At 42.4% G+C, this 22,656-nt stretch overlaps 1 protein-coding gene across 3 annotated transcripts; it reads left to right on the forward strand.

The window, feature by feature from the left end:
• Positions 1 to 5,342: 5,342 nt before the first annotated feature.
• On the forward strand, positions 5,343 to 13,404 carry zbtb18 (zinc finger and BTB domain containing 18). 3 transcript variants are annotated; one of them, XM_042502764.1, is made up of 2 exons: positions 5,343 to 5,782; positions 10,886 to 13,404. In XM_042502764.1, exon 2 carries the CDS (start codon positions 10,903 to 10,905, stop codon positions 12,595 to 12,597), a length of 1,695 nt encoding a protein of 564 aa, XP_042358698.1. In that variant the 5' UTR covers positions 5,343 to 5,782; positions 10,886 to 10,902; the 3' UTR covers positions 12,598 to 13,404. The 3 variants fall into 3 exon arrangements, with proteins under 3 accessions (XP_042358698.1, XP_042358697.1, XP_042358696.1); XM_042502763.1 differs by lacking the exon at positions 5,343 to 5,782 and adding an exon at positions 7,718 to 8,002; XM_042502762.1 differs by lacking the exon at positions 5,343 to 5,782 and adding an exon at positions 9,221 to 9,434.
• Positions 13,405 to 22,656: the final 9,252 nt, after the last annotated feature.

Raw genomic sequence — 22,656 nt, forward strand, 5'->3', positions numbered from 1 at the left:
AAATATATACGACATACATAAAAAGCGGCTGCTGTGTATTCAAAATGTTTCATTAAATGTATTTTCAATAAAGAGATCCCACATAAAGAACTCTGAGACACCATTTATGCTGCAAAAATAAGGATCATCATCAGAATCCCTTTTTCAGAGTTGCTTTCAAACAGCTGTCTGCGCCGAACACCTTTGAATATAAAAAGCCGTTGACAAGCAAAATATAATTAATGCTGGCAAGCAGAGGCAGAATCTGTGAGGCATACAGTCGTAATGTCTCAGGCACGGCCAGAGGTTTTCTCTCAACTGCTGCTTCTGCCAAATTTGGAGCAACAAAAAAAAGCTTTTTATTTGCTTCAGACAAAAAATATAAACCTGTACTGAGGATGATCTGCTTCAGGGGGACTGAAATAAAAAGAAGAATATTAGTATGCATTTTTGTGTGAAGTAGGCACCAGAAATACAGCACGCAGACACGGAAAACAAGTCAATTGTGTCTCAAAAGGCAACAACTGCAAGTCAGGTAAGTGTAAACAAATTGTAAAAAATCTTAATAAAGAAATTGCTTTTTCTTTGCTTTTATATATGAATACACATTTTTTCCAGATACTGAATATTGTTTCAATACATCCCCTGTACAGCTCTAGTTTTTAATGTTTTCTTTTTTTATTTTCCTCTTTGTAAATGCTCGGCATCATATTTTTTATATAAATGTCATGCCAACAAAGCTTTATTAGACTGAACTGAATAGAGAGAGAGTATTAGAGTGTAAAATGTGGGATCTACAGCGACCTCCAGAGGTGGTAAGCAGAAAATCTATTTAATACAATGCTGTATTTACACTGACACAACACACAAATTAGTCTGGACTCTATGCACTGTGTAATGCATATCTGAAGGAAACAAACAACTGATAGAACAGTTTGAAGATCTGTTGAAGGTCTGACTCTAAATACATATGACTGTTTGTGCACGTGTGCATTCAGTTTCCTCTCAGTAGTTAAGTAAAAAAAGAGAACAAAACCTAAATAAAAACATGTTGTCTTTTGCAGTGGACGTGTGAATACATGCTCTGCTTTTCACGTTGGTCTTTTTACGGTTTTTTTGTGTGTGTTTGCCTTCTGCTTTGTCTTCAGCTGCAGGGAGGATGAAATAGTAGTACAGATAATTTCAAACATCAGGCTGGCTCTGCTTATTTGGCTCACATGTGTACACACGCGCGCACACACACACACACACACACACACACACACACACACACACACACACACGGCTGTATTCTGGCATCTGTCAGTGGCAAAAACAATACATGGATCAGAGAGGGGAACACAGGAGCGGTGGAAGAAGTTTAGAAAATTGCACAGGAATCTCTTGAGGCATCCGCACACACAGACACATACATAACAGATTTCAATGCATTCAAGGCTATCTGAAGTACATCTTTCTCTGTACAGTGTCCTCTATACATACGAGCAACAAAAGAGACAGCAAAGTGAGTCTTCCACACATCATCCTGCACACTGAGGGAAAATTACTCTAAAAAAGGAGCCCTAATATGAACATAAATCTCCAATTACCCTCAAAAACAGTTGGACTACTTTAAAATTATTGCCCAAATTAGCTGATAGTTTTAAAAAGTCCGTCTTTAAATCTAATTTTCTGTACAGGCCCTCATGTTGAACTGTTCCCTGCCCGTGGGCCTAATTGTATTTTCGTGCGTGAACAAGGGGCTCATTGTGATGCGCTGGTAACGTGGATCCCCCCAAATTGATAGACACATAACAGGGTCATCATTCATTTGCATTTTAACAAGTCCTTCAGCTATGACACCGGATCGTGTGAATTCATTACCACACAGGACTACAGTTCATCCAGCCATCTATTAGTAACGCCAATTAGTTTACTGGGACAGGTTTAGGGGGATGCAGATTCACTCAGGCAACCAGGGCTGCCCAAACTTTTTCATGTCAAGGCTCCCATGACAGACATTTGATTGAAGAGTTTTGTCTCACTGACCCACATTTTAAAGGATATTTGAAAATGGCAGAATAAAACCTTGGATCAGAAGTGATTTCAAAATGTAATAAGTGTCTAGTGTATTAAATATCAGATTTATTTCCAATTAACTTGTTGTTCGTTGCATTCGTTAGTTGTATTATTTGTATTTAGGTCTCTTTTCATTTAAGTCCCTTGATTTGAGCACTTGAACATCCCTTTCTTCAAACTTGCCTTTTTTTCTGGACACACTGCTGCTGATGTTGCTCTGCGTCCTAGATTTTTCTTGTCTCTTGGATGTCATGCAGGAAACTTACAACCCAAATGTCTCCGGCTCTGCAGCTCTTCACACTGCAGAAGACATCCCTCACAAAATAGTTATAAAAAAGTCAAACCTCAGGCAGGTATATGACAAAAACACACATAAGGCTGCAGATAAATGTGAGGTCCCATGTAGAGGATAACTGCAGTGATAACAAAACAATTTTTTAATACTCAGCTGAAGCAACAGAATGATCCAGTGTGATGCAACAACCTGTTTATTGAAAACTGACACTTACAGGTTAAACAGGCCTCGCCACACCAAGCCGTGATATTTCTGAGCAGGGCAAAGGAAGCTATGGGTTTCCCATAAAGGTGCCAGTTATTTCTGGGACTTATAACCTGTTTTATTCATCAAAGGCCTAATTGTGCATCTTAGCATACAAGGCCACTGCTCGATCTACATTATTAATTTAAAGAAGACTGTTATTACTTTCCTGATTGCTCCATTTTTGTCCAGAAGACTCATTTTAGGGACTTTGTCTATCACCTTTAGTATGCCGTAAATCAAATGAACTCACCTCTACCTCCATTTTCATTTATACAGCTACATTTTACACGCACAGATTTTGACACTGAGGGTTTGTCCTGACTACAAGTACACTGACGAGCAGACAGCCCATCCCAAACTGAAGGCATGCATGTAAACTGTAATCAGTCCTAAAGGTGTTGGATGGACAATATACTGACAAAGTGAATCCAAAAATAGGTTATTGTATATGAATACCAAAAATAAATTAACTCTCTTTTTTGGGTGGTTATGGTGACTGTGATAGATAAATTAATGGTGGAGGGCTGCATCAAATTATTATTTGTCATTGATTCATCTGTAAATTAATTTTCCAACTGATTAAGTAATCGTTTAGTCAATGAAATGTCCAAAAAAGAAGTAAAAACTCATCACTTGAGCTCTTCAGAACATCATAATGTTCAGAGAAAATCAACAAATCAGCACTGGAGAGTGCTTGACATTTTCAAATCATAAACAAATCAAATGCTTAATTGATTTTTTCAACATTGTTGTGATCAATTATTGGACTAACTGTGTCAGTACCAGAGTTATGCAAATGAGAAGGGCAAGAAATAGTCAAGTAATATCACAGTGTAGAAGTACTCAATTACGAGTAAGAGTCCCGTATTAAAAATGTACTTTAATAAAAGTACAAATGTGTAGGCATCAAGATATAGCCTTGTTTAAGTACCAAAAGTTTCTTTAAGTAATTAGTAATTGCAATGAAGTAATTATGCACATTGGAAGTTTAGAAAAAAATATTTTTATAATAAGTATTTTTCCTTGAGCCTCCCTAAGTAACTGCAGAAAAATGCATGACCCTTCCTCCACCACAAATAACCATAATCCACAGTTTCTGTCTGTCATAAATGGTGTGATATGGAGATTTTTAAAGAAAATGTGTCTTTCAAACCCTTAAACATACCATAGAATTACTTAGGTAAAGTACACTATAAGTACCTCAAAACTGTATTTAAATGCAGTCCAGTAGATAATCATGTTATCATTTTCTGGAAGTGGTGCACATATTTGGTGTCTTTGATTATTTTTAGATTATTAGACCAAAGCTGTTGTTATTTAAACAATGCAATGTCAAAATTTTACTTCATTAGAAGTATAATAGCATCAAAATATACTTAATGTATTAAATATAAAAGTATTAATCATGCAGACAGGCCCATTTCAAAATAATGCAAATTACTGGATTATAATCACAATCATAATGTTGCAGCTTGTAAAGGTGGAGCTAATTCTAGTGACTTTGCATACTGTCTGGCAGCTAAATCTATAATAATAAAGCATATTTTATTCACTGACATTATTTTTTAACAATCCAAATCTGCAAACTAATTTAAGTTATCAAGTATGAGGAGTAAAAAGTTCAATATTTAGGATAAAATAAGATAAAACTTTATTTATCCTAAAGGAAATTGATGTGCAGCAGTTTGGATGCAAAGTGGGAAGGTCTCAGAGGTCTCAGATAATAATAATGAGCAAATGAAGTGCAAATTTTAAACAAAAGATGATATGCAAACATCAACTTGCCTATATTGATGTAATCTAAAGGTAAGCATTAAGTGTAATTACTCAACTAAAGTAGGCTACTTGAGTAGTTACTTTACACCACTGCAAACAGTAGTAAACAGTGTTTTTTTTTTAAATCTCTGGTAGTGGTGCACCTGTTTTCTGTGTCTTTGATTAACACCTAATATTTGTTGCCATCAGCACAAAGTCGAAATGAGAACAGAAAGCTGTTATTATTCCAACAATGCAAAAAAAAGCCCCTCCCACATTGACGCCTGTCCCAAATATAAGTCCGTTGAGGTCAGTGGTATAAGCAAATTATAGCCTGAGCTATTAATTGAAGTTCTACAGTAGTTACTTTCCACCACTGCAAACAGAAGTAAACATTTATTTATTTATTTTATGTAATTATTATAATTATTATTTTATTTGTATCTCTGGAAGGGGGTGCACCTGTTTTGTGTCTTTGATTAACACCTAATATTTGTTGCCAGCAGCACATAGTCAAACAGAAAGCTGCTATTATTCCAACAATACAAAAAAAAAAAAAAACTGGGGTCCCATATAGATGACTGTCCCAAATATAAGCCTGTTAAGTTCAGCGGTATAAGCAAATTATAGCCTGAGCTATTGATTGAAGTTTTACGGTAGTTACTTTCCACCACTGCAAACAGTGGTAAACATTTATTTATTTATCTATTTTTATTTGTGTGGGCTATTATTTATTTATTTTTGTATCTCTGGAAGTGGTGCACCTGTTTTGTGTCTTTGATTAACACCTAATATTTGTTGCCAGCAGCACATAGTCAAACAGAAAGCTGTTATTATTCCAACAATGCAACATTAAGCATTAACCATTTTTTTTTACCCTGTCAAGGTGGTGCACCTGCTCACATTAGCTCCCCCTCCCCCCCCCCCCCCACCCCCCACCCCCTTGCTCTAGTTAGACTACAGTACCCATGCCGCACCGCGCCGCTCTCCACTCTCTCGCTCTGCGCTGCGCCAGTCCGCCTCACTGACTGACTCGCAGAACCAGTTGGTTTGGCCCAGCTTCTTCTTCTTCTTCTTCTTCTTCTTCCCCCTGCCTTCTCTGTGTTGTGTGCTGCCGCTGTTGTTGTTGCCTGGTGTCAACCTACGCCGACGAGAGAAGAAGACATATCCCTCCCTCTCCTCTGTCGGAGGGCCGCTTCCAATTTGCCTTCACTTTCCTCCTCGCCGGCTCCATTGGCTTCCGCGCCGTGCCAGTCAACTCGCCTCCTCTCCCAGCCCGAGTTGAGCAGCAACAGCTCGGAAACATCTGGCCGCCGCAGAGTGCTAGACTCCCCGTCCCCTCCGCCTGCTCGCCCCTTCGGCAGCCTGTTATGGAAATTAGTCCAAAGTCAATCTAGTTTTGGGGAAAAAGGAGGATTTGACGGAGGAAGACGTCGGACCGTGTTGTCTGTAAGTGTCTTAATACCGGAGTCCGATTAAAGGAGGCTCAGGAGAGAGAGGGTGGGTTACGGAGGGGAAAAAGTAGCTAAACCTTCCTTAGCATTACTGTGTTGTCTCCTCGCTTTAATAGTTGCTATGTTAGCTCTCCCTCCTCGTTGTTTTAGCAGCTGTTGTCATACCACCGGGGCCTTCAACACAACTGTAAATAGCTCAATATTGTAGCCTCTTCGCTTTACTTTTGTTAGCAATGATCGGGCTATAGCTAGCTGCGTGGGTCACTGTGTCTCTGTCTTTCTGTGTTTCTTTTTATGTCTCCTCTTGAGAAATTAATTATCTTGTTAATTTGTTCGCCAACAACCCCACAACACTACCTCAGCACTACTTTGACTTTTTTATGCAAATTAACACGCGTACAAACACCAGCTGTGCTGCTTAAATTAACTTAACGTGCATTTTTGGTGTAATTTACATCAAACTGATTATCGCGTTGCGGACTTGTCTTTGCACAAGTGTTTAAAAAAGCGCTGTCATTGCGGTAAATTGTGTCAAAGTGAAAAGGAAAAAAAGAAATTGTGCAGCGACACTTTCTAACAGTGTAATCAAAGATGTTAAGTCAAACTCCAGTGGTGAAGTTAGTTAAAGTTTAACTCGGATAATTTAATGCGTCAGACTTTGAAAGCCGAATTATTGCACAAGCTTATTAAAGATTGTAGAAGTTAAAGTCGACAATATTTTAACACCGATAAAACTATTTTAAGTGCTTTTGTTAAAAAAAAGTGTCGCTTTATTGGAGAACTTTCGGGAAAAGTTTACTTGGATTACCCAGAGGTGTTTGCAATTAAATGTCGTACGTGCTGCTTATCATTACAAATTATAAAACTAAAAGAAAATAATACTTAAATAATTTAGCACCACATTTATGTACCTGCACATGTGTTTTGTTTCAATAATTTAATACACACGCATGCTATATTTAAAACTTCATTAATATGTTAATTTGTATAATTTAAATGGAAACCAAAAGTACTTTTGCGCTATATGCGTATATTAAATTACTGGGAATTCACGCGCTCCCAACCTGCAGACTTTCACTAAAACGAAAGCGAAATAAAGCTGTTGTAATAAGTTTCTCCGCGGTTTATTAAAGGCTTGTATGTCTTTTGTTCGGGATTTGCACTCATTAGGTTCTTTCTTTATGACTTGCTCTCATTGTTTTTCAATTTTTGTTCCTGTCCGAATAGTCCGAGCAAGGAGGAGGAGGAGGGGGGAGGATGGATAGATAGATGGATGAATGAATGAGTGAATGAATGAATACAAGACGAGGCAGCGGCGCTGAACCGTAAAGAAGTGGAAAACAATATCAGCTGCGTGCGTCTGTCAGTTGCAAATGTGCTGTGCTGGCCTTTGTTTATGAGAAGGAAAGAAAGACAGAGGAGTGTTCAAAAATTAGGAAAAAAAGTTTTTTTTTTGCACAGAACCTCTGTATTTATTCTGCAAACTTTGCTTTCCCTTGATAGTTTTGGTTGCAGTTGTGGCTGCATGATTTGCTGTGTAAACTCCAAAATCATCACTGCATTTTGTACACCCGTGTTTTTTTTTTCCCAGAGAGAAAAAGGGGGAGAAAGAGAGACAAAGTTGCGTGGTGTTGGTGTTGGTAGAATGAAAGAGGAGTCTGGTGGCAGGAGTGTAGAGGAGGCAGCATATGGCTGTAGAAAGAGCACAGCTGGAGGTAGCATCTCCATCTGAGGATGATGTCAGAGCAGCTGACAGGCTGCCATCCACCCCACCTCCTCCTCCTCCATCCCTCCACCGCCTCCACCCCTCCCCAGTCCTTTATTGTGAGTCTCAGCGGCAGCCTGGGAGAGTTAGTGCTGTGTATGTGTGTGTGTGTGTGTGTGTGTGTGTGTGTGTGTTTGTGGCTGCCGATCAGCGCCAGTTAGGAGGAGGAGGAGGAGGGAGGTGGTATCTCGTTCCCCCTCCAACATCTCCTCCACTTTGCATCTGTCCCTCGCAGTTTGAACAGCGTGTTTTTTTTTGCCTGCCTCCCTCTTCTTCTTCTCTCCTCTTCTACCCACTCATTGATTCAGAGAGAGCGAGCGAGGAAGAGAAAGAGCAAGAAAGAAAGAGAGAGAGAGAAAGAGAGAGAGATACACACACAGCCATTCCCAGCCAGAGAGCCCAGCTATTCTGCTACAGTGGAGTTAATCAAGTTGATGCATACTGCTGCAGGTATCGTTTTGTGTGTGTGTGCATGTGTGTGTGAGCGTCCGGGGGTAGTGGAGTAGTTATTTTGTTTTGTTGTGGGGATCTCCGGTGTGTCAAACCAGTGTGAGCGCTGTGTGTGAAGCTACTGGTGAGTAGTAAACTCGTGTTGGTGCTGCCTGTCTGAGGTGTAATTGCAGTCCGGGAACTCTGCTGTGTTTTGTAGTCTAGAGAGAGCCGCATTTAAAAATCCAGCTTTTGCATTTTGTTTTTAGTGTTGACAGGCATTTTGTTCAGACGCTAATTAATTGACAGCAAAGTTACAAGTGGGAGAACATTTTAAACCAAGATTGTTTTTCCAGTTAGTTTAGTATAATTGCAAATGAAAGTAATGTTTTTTTATGTTTAATAAAAAAAAGAATATTATGAAAAAAACATAATTTAGTCTTTTTAAAAAATTGGTTTAAATTTGAGCAAATAAAATTAATATCATTTTTATTTAATAAGCTAATAAAAAAAATGTCAAGCCGGTATTTAATCCTAATCATGTAATCTGTTTTTTCCTTTCAGTTAAATCTAACTCGCTGTAAAAATTACTTGAAAGCATGTGCTGTCTTTTTTTTCCCCCTCCTGACGGCTGGAGTAGAGGAGACTAATTTAGAAGTTGCAGATTTGAGCTGCCTGAATTGGCTAGACAGCTGTAATCGCACTCCCTCCTAGTCTTAATCTCTTTATCTGGCTAGCAGCTGCCATATGGCCCCCGTCAGCTGGATCAGATGTGGGTAAGCCTCCCTCCCTGGCCGTCCCAGCCTCTCTCCCTCACCCTCTCCCTCCCTGCCCCTCTGTGTCTCTCTCAGACCCCTGCCTGAGCTAACTGGCCGGGGCCGGGCGGGCCGGGTGACGGGCTGCTGCCCTCCTGAGCCTCCGCTGACGGCTCCCTCCCCACCGCCGCCACCGCCGTCTTTATTTTTAGCCATCTTTAAGGATTAGGATTGATGCTGTGACGAGCAGGGCACTTACAGTGATTGTATTGTAAATCTTCTCTTCTGGGTGGTGGTGGGCGGAGGGTGGTTGGGGGTTGAGGAAAAGGGCAGTTTCTACTATGGGGCGGATGTGCTTGGTTCTTCTTGTAAGATTCGGATGGGTGTGTGAGTGACGGATGGTGTGTGTGTGTGTGTGTATGGAAGGAGGAGGTGGCAGAGGGGTTTGGCTGGACGGAGGGGGGGATGGGGGGATGAGGTGGGAGGTGGTACACCCTTGTCCCCGTAAGCCCCCTCATTAAAAGCAGTCTGAACGAGCCGCAGGGCGAGCACACACACATACACACACAGTCTCACACACACAGTGACATTCTTGGTTTAGCTTCATTCAAATGAGGTGATTTAACTGCTTTGGTTAACACAGTGCAGAGCGGGACCGATGTATTTTCTCAGGCAGGACAAATCGACTTGGTTAACAGGTGGGACTTAATGATTGTAAAGATTTCAGCCTCGTTATCGCCTTCTGTCAATTTAGTTCATTTATTTTAAATTTGACTCTTTTTTCCAAAGGACACCTGAAGAGCGTCGCTGCAAGTTTTTTTTTTTCCCCCTCTTGTCTAATCTTACTGCTAAAGCCGGTGCTCGCAGGTTAAACGAGGGACAAGCTGTTTTGTTTTCAACAGTGCTATTTCAATTGGCCAGTTTTCCTGCTCGACTTAGCCTGTGGAGGTGGTTGGTAGGTAGGCTGGTACTAAGTGTGTGTGTGTGTGTTTAGTGTGTACGTGAGGACAGTGTGTGCAGCTGAAAGCCGGTTACCTAAAAGGGCTGTGCCAGGCCAGGCCAAAGTGGGTTAATAAAAATAACCAGCGTAGGAGCAGCGACAATCCAGGAGTGCAGGCAGAGGAGTTAGAGAGATACAGAGAGAGAACGGAGAGACAGAGTAGAAGAATCTGTCGCTGCTGGTTTACCTGAGATTAAGTCTGTCTGTGGGTAAAGACTTAGTGATTATTCTTTAATTGCTGTTATTCTGTTTTGATTGTAACTATTCTTTTTTTTCTTTTTTGGCCCCATTTTAATCTATTTTAGAGAAAGTAAATAATAATAGAAATAACATCAGTATTTGACGTCGTTGGATAAATGCATGACTTTACATCTACCTGCTTCGTGTTTTTGAATTAGAGCAGAGATATTTTCTGTTGATGTTAAGAGTGTAAGTTAAAAAATCATGGCTGTGCATAGGTTATTACCTCTAAAAAAATTCGAAACGGATTCTAAATATATGTGGTATCTGCGATGCATTTTTTGTCACATTTTAATATACTTTCTATGTTTTAAAAAGTGTTTCTTTTTCTGCTTCACTGTCTTCCTGTTTTTACTGACCTATCTTCTCCTGATGTGTGTTTTTCCGCTCGTTCGTCCTCTTCTCTGTAGTTTGTTTTCAGCATCACATACCATATGTGTTTTTGGCATTTGTCTCCTCTTTCTTGCGTCTCTCGGTTTTTAATTTATTTTTTTTTAATTGGCCTTGAGATAATTTTGTTTGCAGAAATTGCGTAATTAACAGAAAAACCTGAGTGACGATAAGAACGGTGTCATGATCTCTACACTTAACTTAAATGTCTTATCACATATTTAATTTTAAAACTTATATTGAATGTGCTTCTCGTTAAAATCTCATTGTTCCTGTCCTCTTGGGATTTAAATTTTCCTTTGCAGATTTTGTTTTTCATCTACAATTCTTGGTTCCCTTTTTTCTTGTGTATTGATTTATGTTCCCTGGACAAATTTTGAACAATGAAAATGAACAAATTTCTAATTTTAACATTTCATTTAAATTTCATTTTAAAAAGTCACATTAAGTGTAAAATCAGAGCTCTTTATCAGATGTATCTAACATTGTTTCTCCCTCTGTGTCTCTGTGTGGCTGCAGGTTATGAGGACGGCAAGATGGAGTTCCCAGATCACAGCAGACATTTACTCCAGTGTCTGAGCGAGCAGCGGCACCAGGGCTTCCTGTGTGACTCCACGGTGCTGGTGGGCGATGCCCAGTTCCGGGCCCACCGTGCCGTGTTGGCCTCCTGCAGCATGTACTTTCACCTCTTCTACAAGGACCAGCTGGACAAGCGAGACGTGGTGCACCTCAACAGCGACATTGTCACAGCCCCGGCCTTTTCCCTGCTCCTGGAGTTCATGTACGAGGGCAAGCTGCAGTTCCAGGACCTTCCCGTAGAGGATGTGCTGGCAGCGGCCAGCTACTTGCACATGTATGACATTGTCAAGGTGTGTAAGAAACGTTTGAAGCAGAAGGCCACGGCGGAGGCAGACAGCACGCGCAGAGAAGAGGACGGTGGCTCCAGCTGCTCCGATAAGGCCGACAGTCTATCAGATGGGTCTACGGGCCGGCCTGCGACTGCCGACCTGCTGCACAGTGATGAAGAGGAGGAGGGGAAGGGCGAGGGAGGACCGCTGTGGCTGAGGCTGCCGTCTGCAGACAGACCAGGGACGCCAGCCATGGCTACAACAAGCCCGCACGGCGAGGCGGAGATGCAGGGTGGGGAGGCGCTGGGGGAGGGAGGGAAGCTGCTTTCCCCGGCAGGCAGCCCCACCAGCTCCACCGGATCCCTCTCACAGAGATCCCACCGCTCCGTGAGCTCTCGTGGAGGGCACAGGGGCAGGAGGGTGTCGAATGATGCGGCTGACTGCGTCCTGGACCTGTCAGTCAAGCCGATCGCCGGTAGCAACCACAGTAACCACCACCAGTCCTATTTCAGCGGAGCAGCCACACCAGACAGCCTCCAGAGCCCATTGGCTGTGAGGGTGAAGGTGGAGAGGGGTGTGGCTTCGGACGAGGAAGAGGAGCTGGGAGGTGGGGACTATGAAATGGAGCACAGCGGCATCACCAAGGCCACGGTTCCCAGCGCCAATGGGGGCCTGACCCACCACGGGGTCGGAGGGCCTCTGTCGGCCCAGAGGAGGCTCGGCCTGGAAGCGCACCTGTCCGCTCTACGAGAGGCCTCTCTGGCCTCGGAGCTGGAGCGTGAGGAGAAGCCTTCGGCCACGGCAGACGACGAGGACATACTGGGGGGTGAAAATGAGCGCGCCCAGGCCGAGGCGGCCAGCATGGATAATTCCCTGCTGCCCTACGTCTCCAACATGCTCTCAGCGCAACACACCCAGATCTTCATGTGCCCGCTGTGTAACAAGGTATTCCCCTCCCCGCACATCCTCCAGCTTCACCTCAGCTCCCACTTCAGGGAGCAGGAGGGCATCCGCTCCAAGCCCGCCGGGGACGTCAACGTGCCCACCTGCACCATCTGCAGCAAGACCTTCTCCTGCATGTACACGCTGAAGCGCCACGAGCGGACACACTCCGGTGAGAAACCCTACACCTGCACCACCTGCGGCAAGAGCTTCCAGTACTCACACAACCTCAGCCGCCACGCAGTGGTGCACACGCGTGAGAAGCCGCATGCTTGTAAGTGGTGCGAGCGGCGCTTCACGCAGTCCGGGGACCTCTACCGACACATTCGCAAGTTCCATTGCGAACTGGTCAACTCGCTGTCAGTGAAGAGCGAACCGCTGGCGCTGCCCAATGTCAGGGATTGGGCGATTGAGGACAGCTCCCAGGAACTGTGGAAGTAGAAACAGACTGTTTGATAAAGGGAAAGAGAGCGGAGAGTGACAGAGGGGCAGAGAGGCATGGGGAGGTGAAAGGGAGGTGGCAGAGTTTGATATTTGGGGTTCAAGTCATGTTCTAATGTGTCGCAAAATCTCATTCAATTGCACTTTAATAGCACATGAAAATGTTACTACTGAGTTGTTTTTTTTTGTTGCTGTTTGGGGTAATTTTGTTTTATCTATTTTATTCGGATCTCTTTATTTTTATCTGGCATAAGTTCTGTTTGATGGTTTTTGTTGCGTCTGAGGACGTGGATCCCAGTGAGAATGTCTCGCCTTCTCGAAGAGTTTTCACTCTGTTTGTGTTTCATCTCAGACACAACACTCCGGCGCTGGCCAGCGTATCGGTCCCAGTTCCACAGACAGCAAATACCACTGCAGGAGTTCAGGTCGAACACACTGAAGTGAAAAAGCATTACAATACACTAAACGGGTACTGTGATCACCACCACACACACACGGTTTGAAGAAGTGTGTGTGTGCGTGATACTGCACTACTCTGGCAAAAATTTCACCTGACGTGCGTGAGTGTGTGTGAGTGTGTTTTGTGTGTATTAATTTTATTTTCTACTGGCATGGAGGTGTCGTTGGCGAAGCGCTCCCCGCTTCTCTTGTTAAGCTCTTTGGTGTTGTGTGTTCAGGGTAAAGCTGACTGACTGACAGACAAACTGATGGCACTCATGCAATGCACAGCCTCCTTTTTTCACTTCCAATCAATTTGAAGTATTTTCTAAAAATGAAAAGACCTTTACAAATTATTATAATAATTATTATTATTGTTATTAATAGAATTTTTTCTTAAATCTAGCTGGCAGTCTTTAAAACATCTCTTGTTGGAAAGGTATTTAATTTAAGGTTGTTGTATATTGTTCTGCTATAGTTTTAGAACTTAAGTCCGTTACATTTTTTTTTTTTGCACAGAAACTCTTATTATTATTATTATTATTATTATTATTATTTTGTTACTTTTTTGTAATGGGACCTGCTGTTGTTGCATGACGTCCAAACCTGTATATTTTAAAATAAAAATGTGAATTTGCTGTATTACTGTACACATTGTAATTGATCAAATATTTGACAACAGGCTTTCCTTTTTCTTTTCTTTGTGAATACTACTCCAGGGTGCGGTCTGTTGAAAAACTGAATATTATTCTCACGACTATGGAAAAAAATGCATGAAATTTGATTTTGTCTTAAACCTTTAAGTTGTGGTTTTTGCATTGGGGCGGGCGGTGGGGTGGGGATGTTTGAACACTTTTGACAGTGAAAAGTTGGATTTTTATTTTCTACTCGTCGTAGGTCTGTCGCTGGGCTCCTAGAAGAATGTTACCGAATGTGTTTCCGTCGGATGTTGAAGCGATATGATGAAGCATTTTTAAGCCTGTGTGTATATGCACTGATCTCTCTGCTGTGTGGTGTGTGTGTGTGTGTGTGTGTGTGTGTGTGTTTCTGAGCGTGTGGCTTGGTTATTACCAGTCAATTTAACCTACTGAAGATCTACGTCCACCCAGCACTTCTTCCTCCTCCTGCTCCTCCTCAGGCGTTCCTCCACTGCTGTATGTTTGTTTTCCATCTCTCGTGTCTCTGTCCTCTCCTGCTGTAGACGTGCTAAAGCCATTTCTTAATTATTTCTGCTCATTGGGCACTTACTTCAGGTCTGTTGAGTGCAGTTATGTGGCTCTGACTCGGCTAAAGCGCAAAGAATAATCGGAAGAAAAAAAGAAGGAGAGAGGCTGAAACTGTCCTGCTGAAAGTTGAAGGGTCAGATTTGTTCTGTCACGAGCTGTGTTGAGCTGATCGTGCTGATTCAGTACCCACCCAACTCAGTGCATCTCATGTTAGACGCAGTGGCGTTAATGTGATATCTGTGTGTGTGTGTTTTCCTCTTAAAACATAATCCTTACTTTGAGATCTATGGGAGAGAATTGGCATGCCTGAATGCACCTTTTTAAGCTAAAAGACATGAAATCAGATTTTTTTGCTGAAAAGATGCCTTTTATAAAAAAAACCAACATTTCTCACGCTATGGAAGTATTTGATACTGTAGAGCATTGGGAAATAGCTGTTAAAATCATGTATAAATTCATGGAATTTATTGAATTTACAGAAAATGATGTCTTATTATATTTTGATTATGTGATTGGAAAACTCATTTTTGTATGTGAATGTTAGGGGGGCTACATCAGTTTATTTTTTATTTTTTTAACATCTGTATCTCTAATTTTCTTGTTAGAATTTCAAAATAATGGTCAAGCGTTTATACAATCCAAAAAACATTTGACACAGAGATACTGAACGCTCCACATTTCCCCTCACTCAGATGTATGTGTGTGTGTGCACGCCCCCATTTATGTGCATGTGGTGGGGTGGGTGGTTGTATGTGTTGCCCTGTCATCTGGTGGCACCCAGGCAGGCGTTGCCAATGCAACAGTGTGGGTGACATTGCGGCAGTTTGCACCGCATCGTCTCATTTTTTTTTTGTTTTTTTTCTTCCTTGAAACATTATTTCTTCACTGGCAGCGTCTCTGCATATGGGCTCAGTCCATCCTGCTGTTGTTTTCATCATTACTGCTGTTTTTTTTTTTTTGTTCTGTTCCTCTGGTTGTACTTGACCGCCTTAAACTGCTGTAGTCCGGGCTGTTTTTTTATTTTTAAAGTGTGAGGTGGAGTTGTGGGAGCGATGTTAAGCGCTCAAGACGCTGTGAAGTTAACCACCCTGATGAAACATCTCCATCTTTTGCTGTGCTTACTTGAAAACAAAGGGGGGAGATTTTTTTTTAAGCAAGGTATAAAAAATAAAATGTTCAAATGTCATAGACAGTTTATGGAAAGGCAGACGGGGGGTGGGGGGCGTGAAGTGACTGAGTCTGTTTTGAGGACAATCACTGTCTGGGGAAAAAAAACAAGCAGATTTTCAGATATATTTGCTCCCTCTTGAGATTAAAAATTTTCTTTGCTTTTCTTTTTATGTTCTTTTTTCAGATTTAGTCATTTTTAGCTTTGACAATCATAGTTGGGTTGATTTTTTTTTCTCAAGGGGAGTAAATTCTAATTGTGTTTAGTTTTGTAATTTTTTGGTGTGCTGTTGTTGACATTTTTAAATTGTGTGCAAACTGCAATAAATTATAAGAATCTCGAAATTCAACCTTCGTGTGATGCTCTGTCTTTCTTTTTACTCGGACGAAATAAAAGCAGACACGGCTCGTTTTTTATATCATAACATATAACAATACATTTGTTAACGCTGAGTTTCAACTAACAGTTTCTTTATTGCCATTAAAATCACAACAATACCTGAATATTTGAATTTATCCTCTTTTTAGGCACATTTTATGGAAACTTTGGTCTTATTCGAAGCTCACATGCACAGAGTTACAGGTTGCAGAAGGGCTAGTGCACGAGGTTTTCACGTCCTGTTCCTTGCTGACTTGTGATGTGGGTGGAAGTTGTGTACGTGCATGTGTGTGTGCATGTTTATGTGTGTATGCATGATTATGTATGTGTGTGTGAACTCACTGTGTGCCTTTGCGTGCCTGCACAACTCCTGATATATCTGCTGTGCTGGTTGAAGCTACATTTGAGAGGGAAATGTGCAGCAGCTTGCTGAGATCCCAACACACACACACACACACACACACACACACACACACACACACACACACACACACACACACACACACACATACACACACACACACACACACACACACACCAAAGCTCCTCAAGAACAGTTTTCCAGTAAAGAAATCAGCTTTAGCTAATGTATTGCTGCTCAGTAAACCTGCTTCCTACAGATGCTTTCAAAGCCCCTGCACTCAGAGGCCAAGGAACAGCGATCATTAGGCCCCAGATGGTCTCTTCAGTAAGCCCCCGACGCACACTCACGCGATAAGCTCATGCCTAAATTTATGACATTGTCTGATGAATGCCTAATATTCGTTTTAAGAAACTTAGAAGTTAAGTGTGGTGTCTGTTTCAGGTAGAGTTCAATCATTTTTTAACCTTTTTACTTGGTACTCTAACATTAATGTCACATTTGGAGATGTGACGTTTAAAATAGATTTTGTTTTACATTTTTTAGTTTCAAAATTTAAAAAATGATAAGTAATCAGTGTTTTTGAGGAATCTGCTCATTTCAGGCAGACAGCGGACATTCACAGATAACTGCTGCAGAAAGCATCCCCCATCCTTTGGTGATGCGCTGCTTGGTGATCATTAATTGCAATCTGCAGTGTTGTAAGTGAACATCTGCTTATAGACAACTGCTCTCTCTCTCTCCCTGTGAGGAGGCCGTGCGAGGTTTGCCGTGAATGTAGGTCATTAATTTGTTTCTGTCCTTTGTTTACTTAAGGAAGGGGGACAAAGGGGCAGCTGCAGAACCATTTGGCTGTGCCCAAGGCAGGCCAGCTCAACATGTTGGGAGGCTGAGACCAGCTTGGGCTCCTGTCTGGGGGCCCGGGCCCCTGCACTCTGCTGCTTCGCGTGAGGGAACGGCCTCTGCCAAGCTGCCAGGGAGTGCTCCCATACCAGGAGAGGGAGAAAGAGGGGGAGGGAGATAAAGAGAAGAGTGTCATGTGGACTTGAAGCGTCCTGATGTTTGGCTTTTGTGCCACATTTTCAAACCAGTTTGCAGCTCGTGTCTCTGAGCTGACATCTGCAGGTTTGGCTGAGGGAAAAAACAATCTCCATAACTTTGTTGCAACTTCCAAAATCAGCCCAAGACAGCTGTTTCCATCTAAAGATGTTCCATCTAAAGTTTTTTAAAGAAAACAGGACACACATGTTTATGTAGCTTCTTGTGGGAGTGTTTTTGTGTATGATGATGTGTGAGAAATTTGTTCTTATGTTGCACCCAAGTAAGGATTTTTCTTTTGCATAAAAAAAAGAAGCTGGTCAAATGTACAGTAAGAACAAAGCTGGGCCACAAAGACGACAACAAACAGGATTTCAGCTTTTAGCCTTGACAAGACGGCCGCGCCACAAAGCAAACGCTAAGAGCATTCATTCAAAGCTCATACGGCGCTGACGGGGGAGAAAAGCCTTTCTGTATCCTTTTCATGTCTGAGACTTGTTGATTCTCCGTGAAAAAAGGAAACACTCCCAGGCCAGGTCTAGCCACGGAAGAATTGACGGAGAGAGAAAGAGGAAAGCGGGGACAAACGTACTTGTGTGTGTACGTGTGTGCGTGTGTGCGAGTGATCGAGGATTGTCTGCATATTTAAAAGAGCCCCTTTGTCAGGCACTCAGCACAGCAGGACAGAAGGCAAGCAACAAGCGGCCCGCCTGCAAGCAGACAATACAGTGGCACTACACTGGCTGTGGAGGGAGGGCTGGAGGGGAGGGGTGGGGGCAAAAGGGGGGATATTTTTTTGGGAAAATCTGGGGGCACAGTGTCCCAGCAAGCCATCCATCCGTCCACTGCACCCTCCTCCTCCCTCTTCTCTGAAAACAAAAGGCGACGCAACTTGAATATCTGTGTGTCGCTGTGAGAGGGGGCCCCAAATACTACTTACCCTTCTCTCTCTCACACACACAAATCAACATACACTCATAAGAAAAACTCAGAGAAGACTGTCATTCAACAATTCACACACTTGCAAGAGCGTGCATGCACCAAGAACACCAGTTTATGCAACATACACACACACACACACACACACACACACACACACACACACACACACACACTCATACACAAACACAAAGGCCTCCAGCTGGTCTGTCTTTAGGGCTGGGCTACGATGGGATTAAACAGTACTTGTCCTTTGTGTGCTTCTTGTATGGAAGGAGAGCAGCCATGAACTCTCCACACAAGAGAGAAAGAGACATCGAGAAAGAGAGAACGGGACGGAGAGACGTAAATCCTTCCACCTAAAGGACTCATTTCAAGCAGATATGATAAACAGACAAATTAATTGGATTTAAGGTTAAAGCAACAACGAAGCCCCCGCGGGAAGAAACCAAACCTCTTTTCATCCCATCCTCTCCCAGCTGTGTGTGTGTCTGCCAGATAAGGGGCATTACCAGGGTGTGTTCGGGGTGTTGTTGGAAACTGCTGGCACCGGGACACATGTGCACGACTCAGCACTTTATCATCGCCATGGTGACCTGACGGGGTCACACAGGGAGAGGTCCTTTCGTGTCACCAACTCAGCTGTCCGCTGTGTAGATGTTAACGGTGTTACTGTATGTGTGTGTGCGTGAGAGAGAGATGTGTGTGCAGGACATCTGCTGCACCTGCCTGCTGAGTTGTACACATGTATTAAGCACACACTCATAAGTACGAACACACACACACATGACAAGCGAGCAGCAGTCAGCCAGCTGTGGTGTTGGGGAAGAGTCAAGTTCATTCTCCTCGTCTTGTCTTTCCTCCTGCTGAAACACAGTGGAGACCTGATGAAAGAGACACAGACACAATGCATTCTGGATAATAGCTCGTGAACTGAGTGCTGCATCTTTTCATTCGTAGTGTAACAAATCACAAAATTCACAGCGTCACAGCGCTGTCAAGATGCGATACATTTTCAAACCAGCCAAAATATGAAGCGGTATGTGTCTTATATCCATTTGTCAGTTTATAATAACCTTTAACTTTATAGAAGTTTAAGATTTAAAACTTTGGAGTGAAACTTCAAGAATATTCCTGATCCATTTAGAGAAGTTTTATGGCAGCATGTGATTTTTTGTACATTTTGTGAAATAGATAACAAGCTAAAAACAAGGTATCATCTCAATATCTGAATGAGTCCTTCATAAACAACATACATATACCATGTTTGTCCATATATTCACAAAACAAAAAAAAGGAACTAAAAACAAAAAACTCAGATTCAGCAAACACGTTGCTCTGCATAGTGCTGAAACACGGCGCAGGATGAAAACAGTTTGATACCATAACATACATTAATACAATGCAATAGTATAATACACTACAGTTAGATATGGTACCATTTGATCTTGTCTTTGTTCAGTTAAAAGCACCACTAACATCAGTAGTGAATTCAAACATCATTTTGGGAGCAAAAATGGTGTAAATTCACACAATTAAGTACAGATAAATATGATACAATTCAATATGGTGCAATACTTTGCATTAAGATTGGATCATTTTTAACAAACAGACAGAAGACTGACACAACTTCTCTGTTTTGGCTAATGACTGAATATTTGTTATGTAGCTGACGTATGAAACTTAATGTGTCTTTATGTTTCCTGGCTATATTCAGGCTCAAAAAACACTCAGATATGGTTCAGATAAGATCATGTTTTGGCCCAACATACCCAGTTTACCCAATCGCTGCTGGAGAATCCACAATGTCTTGCTTAAAAAGAATAGGTTTAGTTGTTTGTTGGTCATGAACAGTACATAGGAAGAAATCAAGCTTTGGCTTAAAAATACCTGGTTTTGGTGCCACGATCACAGGTGGAAATGCTGCAATGTGTCACTAAAATGACGTAGTTTTGGTGCCACAATTACTAATGAAAATGCTACTATGTCTTGCTTAAAAGCACCCAGTTTTGTTGATACAATCATTGTTAGAAATGTCACAATGTCTGGCTAAAAAAAACAAACTGTTTTGTTGTTTCTTGGTCTCGAACAGTGGTTATGAAAAGATCATGTTTTGGTTTAAAACACCTGGTTGGATGGCAAAATGGCAGCTGGAAATGTTGCGTTGTCTTGCAAAAAAACCCCAAAAACTGGTTTTGTTGTTTGTTGAGCAGCGGTCTGCAGCTTGGCAGTCAACTCGCCAAGGTGTCACACCATCAACCATCCCCTCTACCTCCCAATGACAAAGTCAGCTCTTATAATACAAACTGTGTCACTTTAGAAATGTTGGTATGATATGTATGAAATGTAAAAATGTAATTTATCCGTGGTTTGCATAAATGTACAATGTCAGTATTTCCTATAGCTACTAGATTGTATAAAGACTCATACCTCAGTATCCTTACAAAATGGTTTGTATATGTTACAAAAACGCACATACAACTGTTCCGATGATATCTAACGAATAGGCATCCCACAAATGGCGTTGTCACGTTACACGTTAAAATGATGTAAGTTAGGTTTCGAAAAAGCAGCATGGTTGGGAGTTGTAAACTTACCAGGGTCAGGTTTAGGCAAGTAAACGCTACGTAGGTTGGGTTTAGGAGGAAAAACGTTGTGACGACATTCCTTAACTCAAGTTCACTTGGTTTCACACGGTCCCAACACACAGTTTACAACCGGCCTCCTCGGGGAAATTCCTGCGTTTGATGTCCCATACCGCACAACTTGACTACTTATGGAGACTTTCACTGTTTAAACTACTTTCTTCTACTGTCAGCACATTGGTCACATGATCACAGCTTTCCCGATTATGTGGGTTATTCAGAATTACTGATTATATGGGTTATATACTAAATTTGGTGCATTACTTGTTGCAGGTATGAACAGTGCACGAGAACACCCTGCACTGACCTGCAATTTTGCAAAGATGATCTTGATTTCTATTATAGCACAACTTGGACATTTCATAAATTCTGACAGCATGAATTAGACTCAGCATACTAAACTATTATCTCGGCCTGCCAATGCAGAAAATTGATTGCAAGAGCAGAAAAAAAATTATGCAAACAATATGTCGAAACATGTCCGCTGCGCCATCCATTTGTCTATTTATCATATGGTCGACGTTTTCTTGACACGAGGAAAGACATCGAAAACACTCCTGACGGCGGAGAATGTGCATGAGAGGAGTTATCTGGCGCACATGCATGTATGCGTGCAGTCATGGTGTGTGTTGTGCGTGTGTGTTGTGTGTGTTTGTGTGTGTTCTCTCACCCTGTGTTGCCAACCTCTCCGCTCCCTCCCAGCTCTGGCCAGGCACGACCCATCTGTCACATTCCTCCTTCCATCCCTTCTTCCATCCCTCCCCCATCCGCCGCATCCATCCCTCCCTCTGCGTACCCATCCTTCTTCTCCATCCCTCCCTTTTTCTCTATCTGCCTCCACCTCTCTCCGCCTCCGTCACCCTCCACCCGCTCTCCCTCACCCTCGCAAAACTCCTCGTTTCTGTTCTCCATCTTTTTCTTCCTCTTAAGAACTTCCCCTGCTCTCCCTCCACCTCTCCCTCTCTCTCTCTGTTTTTATTGTCTGCGTCAGCTCTTCTGTGCCTCTAGACGGCCAGGCTCAAAGTGATGAGAACGACAACATGTGGCCACTCCAGCTTGTGAAATAATAACAATTGTCATCATCAAAAGATAACACAATCAAGCCCAAGAGCTTTTTTCCATCGTAGCCGCAGCTACTTGAGGCCAACGTGGGACCCTGCAGGCCCATGTAGAGCCCTAAGGCCCAGTGTTACTGCTCCATGCTGAAACAAACTGATCCAATCTGGGCTAGAGAGACAGGGGTCCTGCCTAGGGAACTGGCACTGTCTGTGTGTGTGTGTATGTGTGCGTATGTGTGTGTGAGGAGTGTAGCATCAGGGGTATAGCCTGGGGTGTACTGGCATGGCTGTGCATTGGATTATTGAAGGCAGCTTGGGACCATCTGTATGGTGGTGGGGAAGAAATGAAGAAGGAGGAGAGGAGACTCAAAGAACGAAAAAAGAGTTGCTGTCGTTCTTTTTGCATCCTTGATTTTTTTTCTTACTTCGCGTCCGCGCAAATGAATCCAACATGTAAATCACTGTATGTTGTCAGGTCAGCCCCTTTCATGTAAGATGGTCGATAGGGTTAGTAAGCAAGAAACTGGAAAATAAACATGTCTGCTACATTAAATTGTATGTTTCCTGACATTTTTCTAGTGTGGCTTTCAGGATGGCAGTGTCGGTCCTTGCTGGTCCACCACCTTGGTCTAGGTGGAAACATTTCAATCATTATTGAGTGGATAGCCTTGAAATTTGGTGCAAATATTCACAGTAATCAGAGGATGAATCCTATGACTCTGGTGATACCCTGACTTTTCCTCCAGCGACACCAGCACACCAAAATTTTTAGGATGCTTTAAGACGTGACTTGTGTGGACATGGGACA

This window comes from Plectropomus leopardus, chromosome 15 (assembly GCF_008729295.1).
Source record: "Plectropomus leopardus isolate mb chromosome 15, YSFRI_Pleo_2.0, whole genome shotgun sequence".
In the NCBI taxonomy this organism is placed as follows: domain Eukaryota; kingdom Metazoa; phylum Chordata; class Actinopteri; order Perciformes; family Serranidae; genus Plectropomus; species Plectropomus leopardus.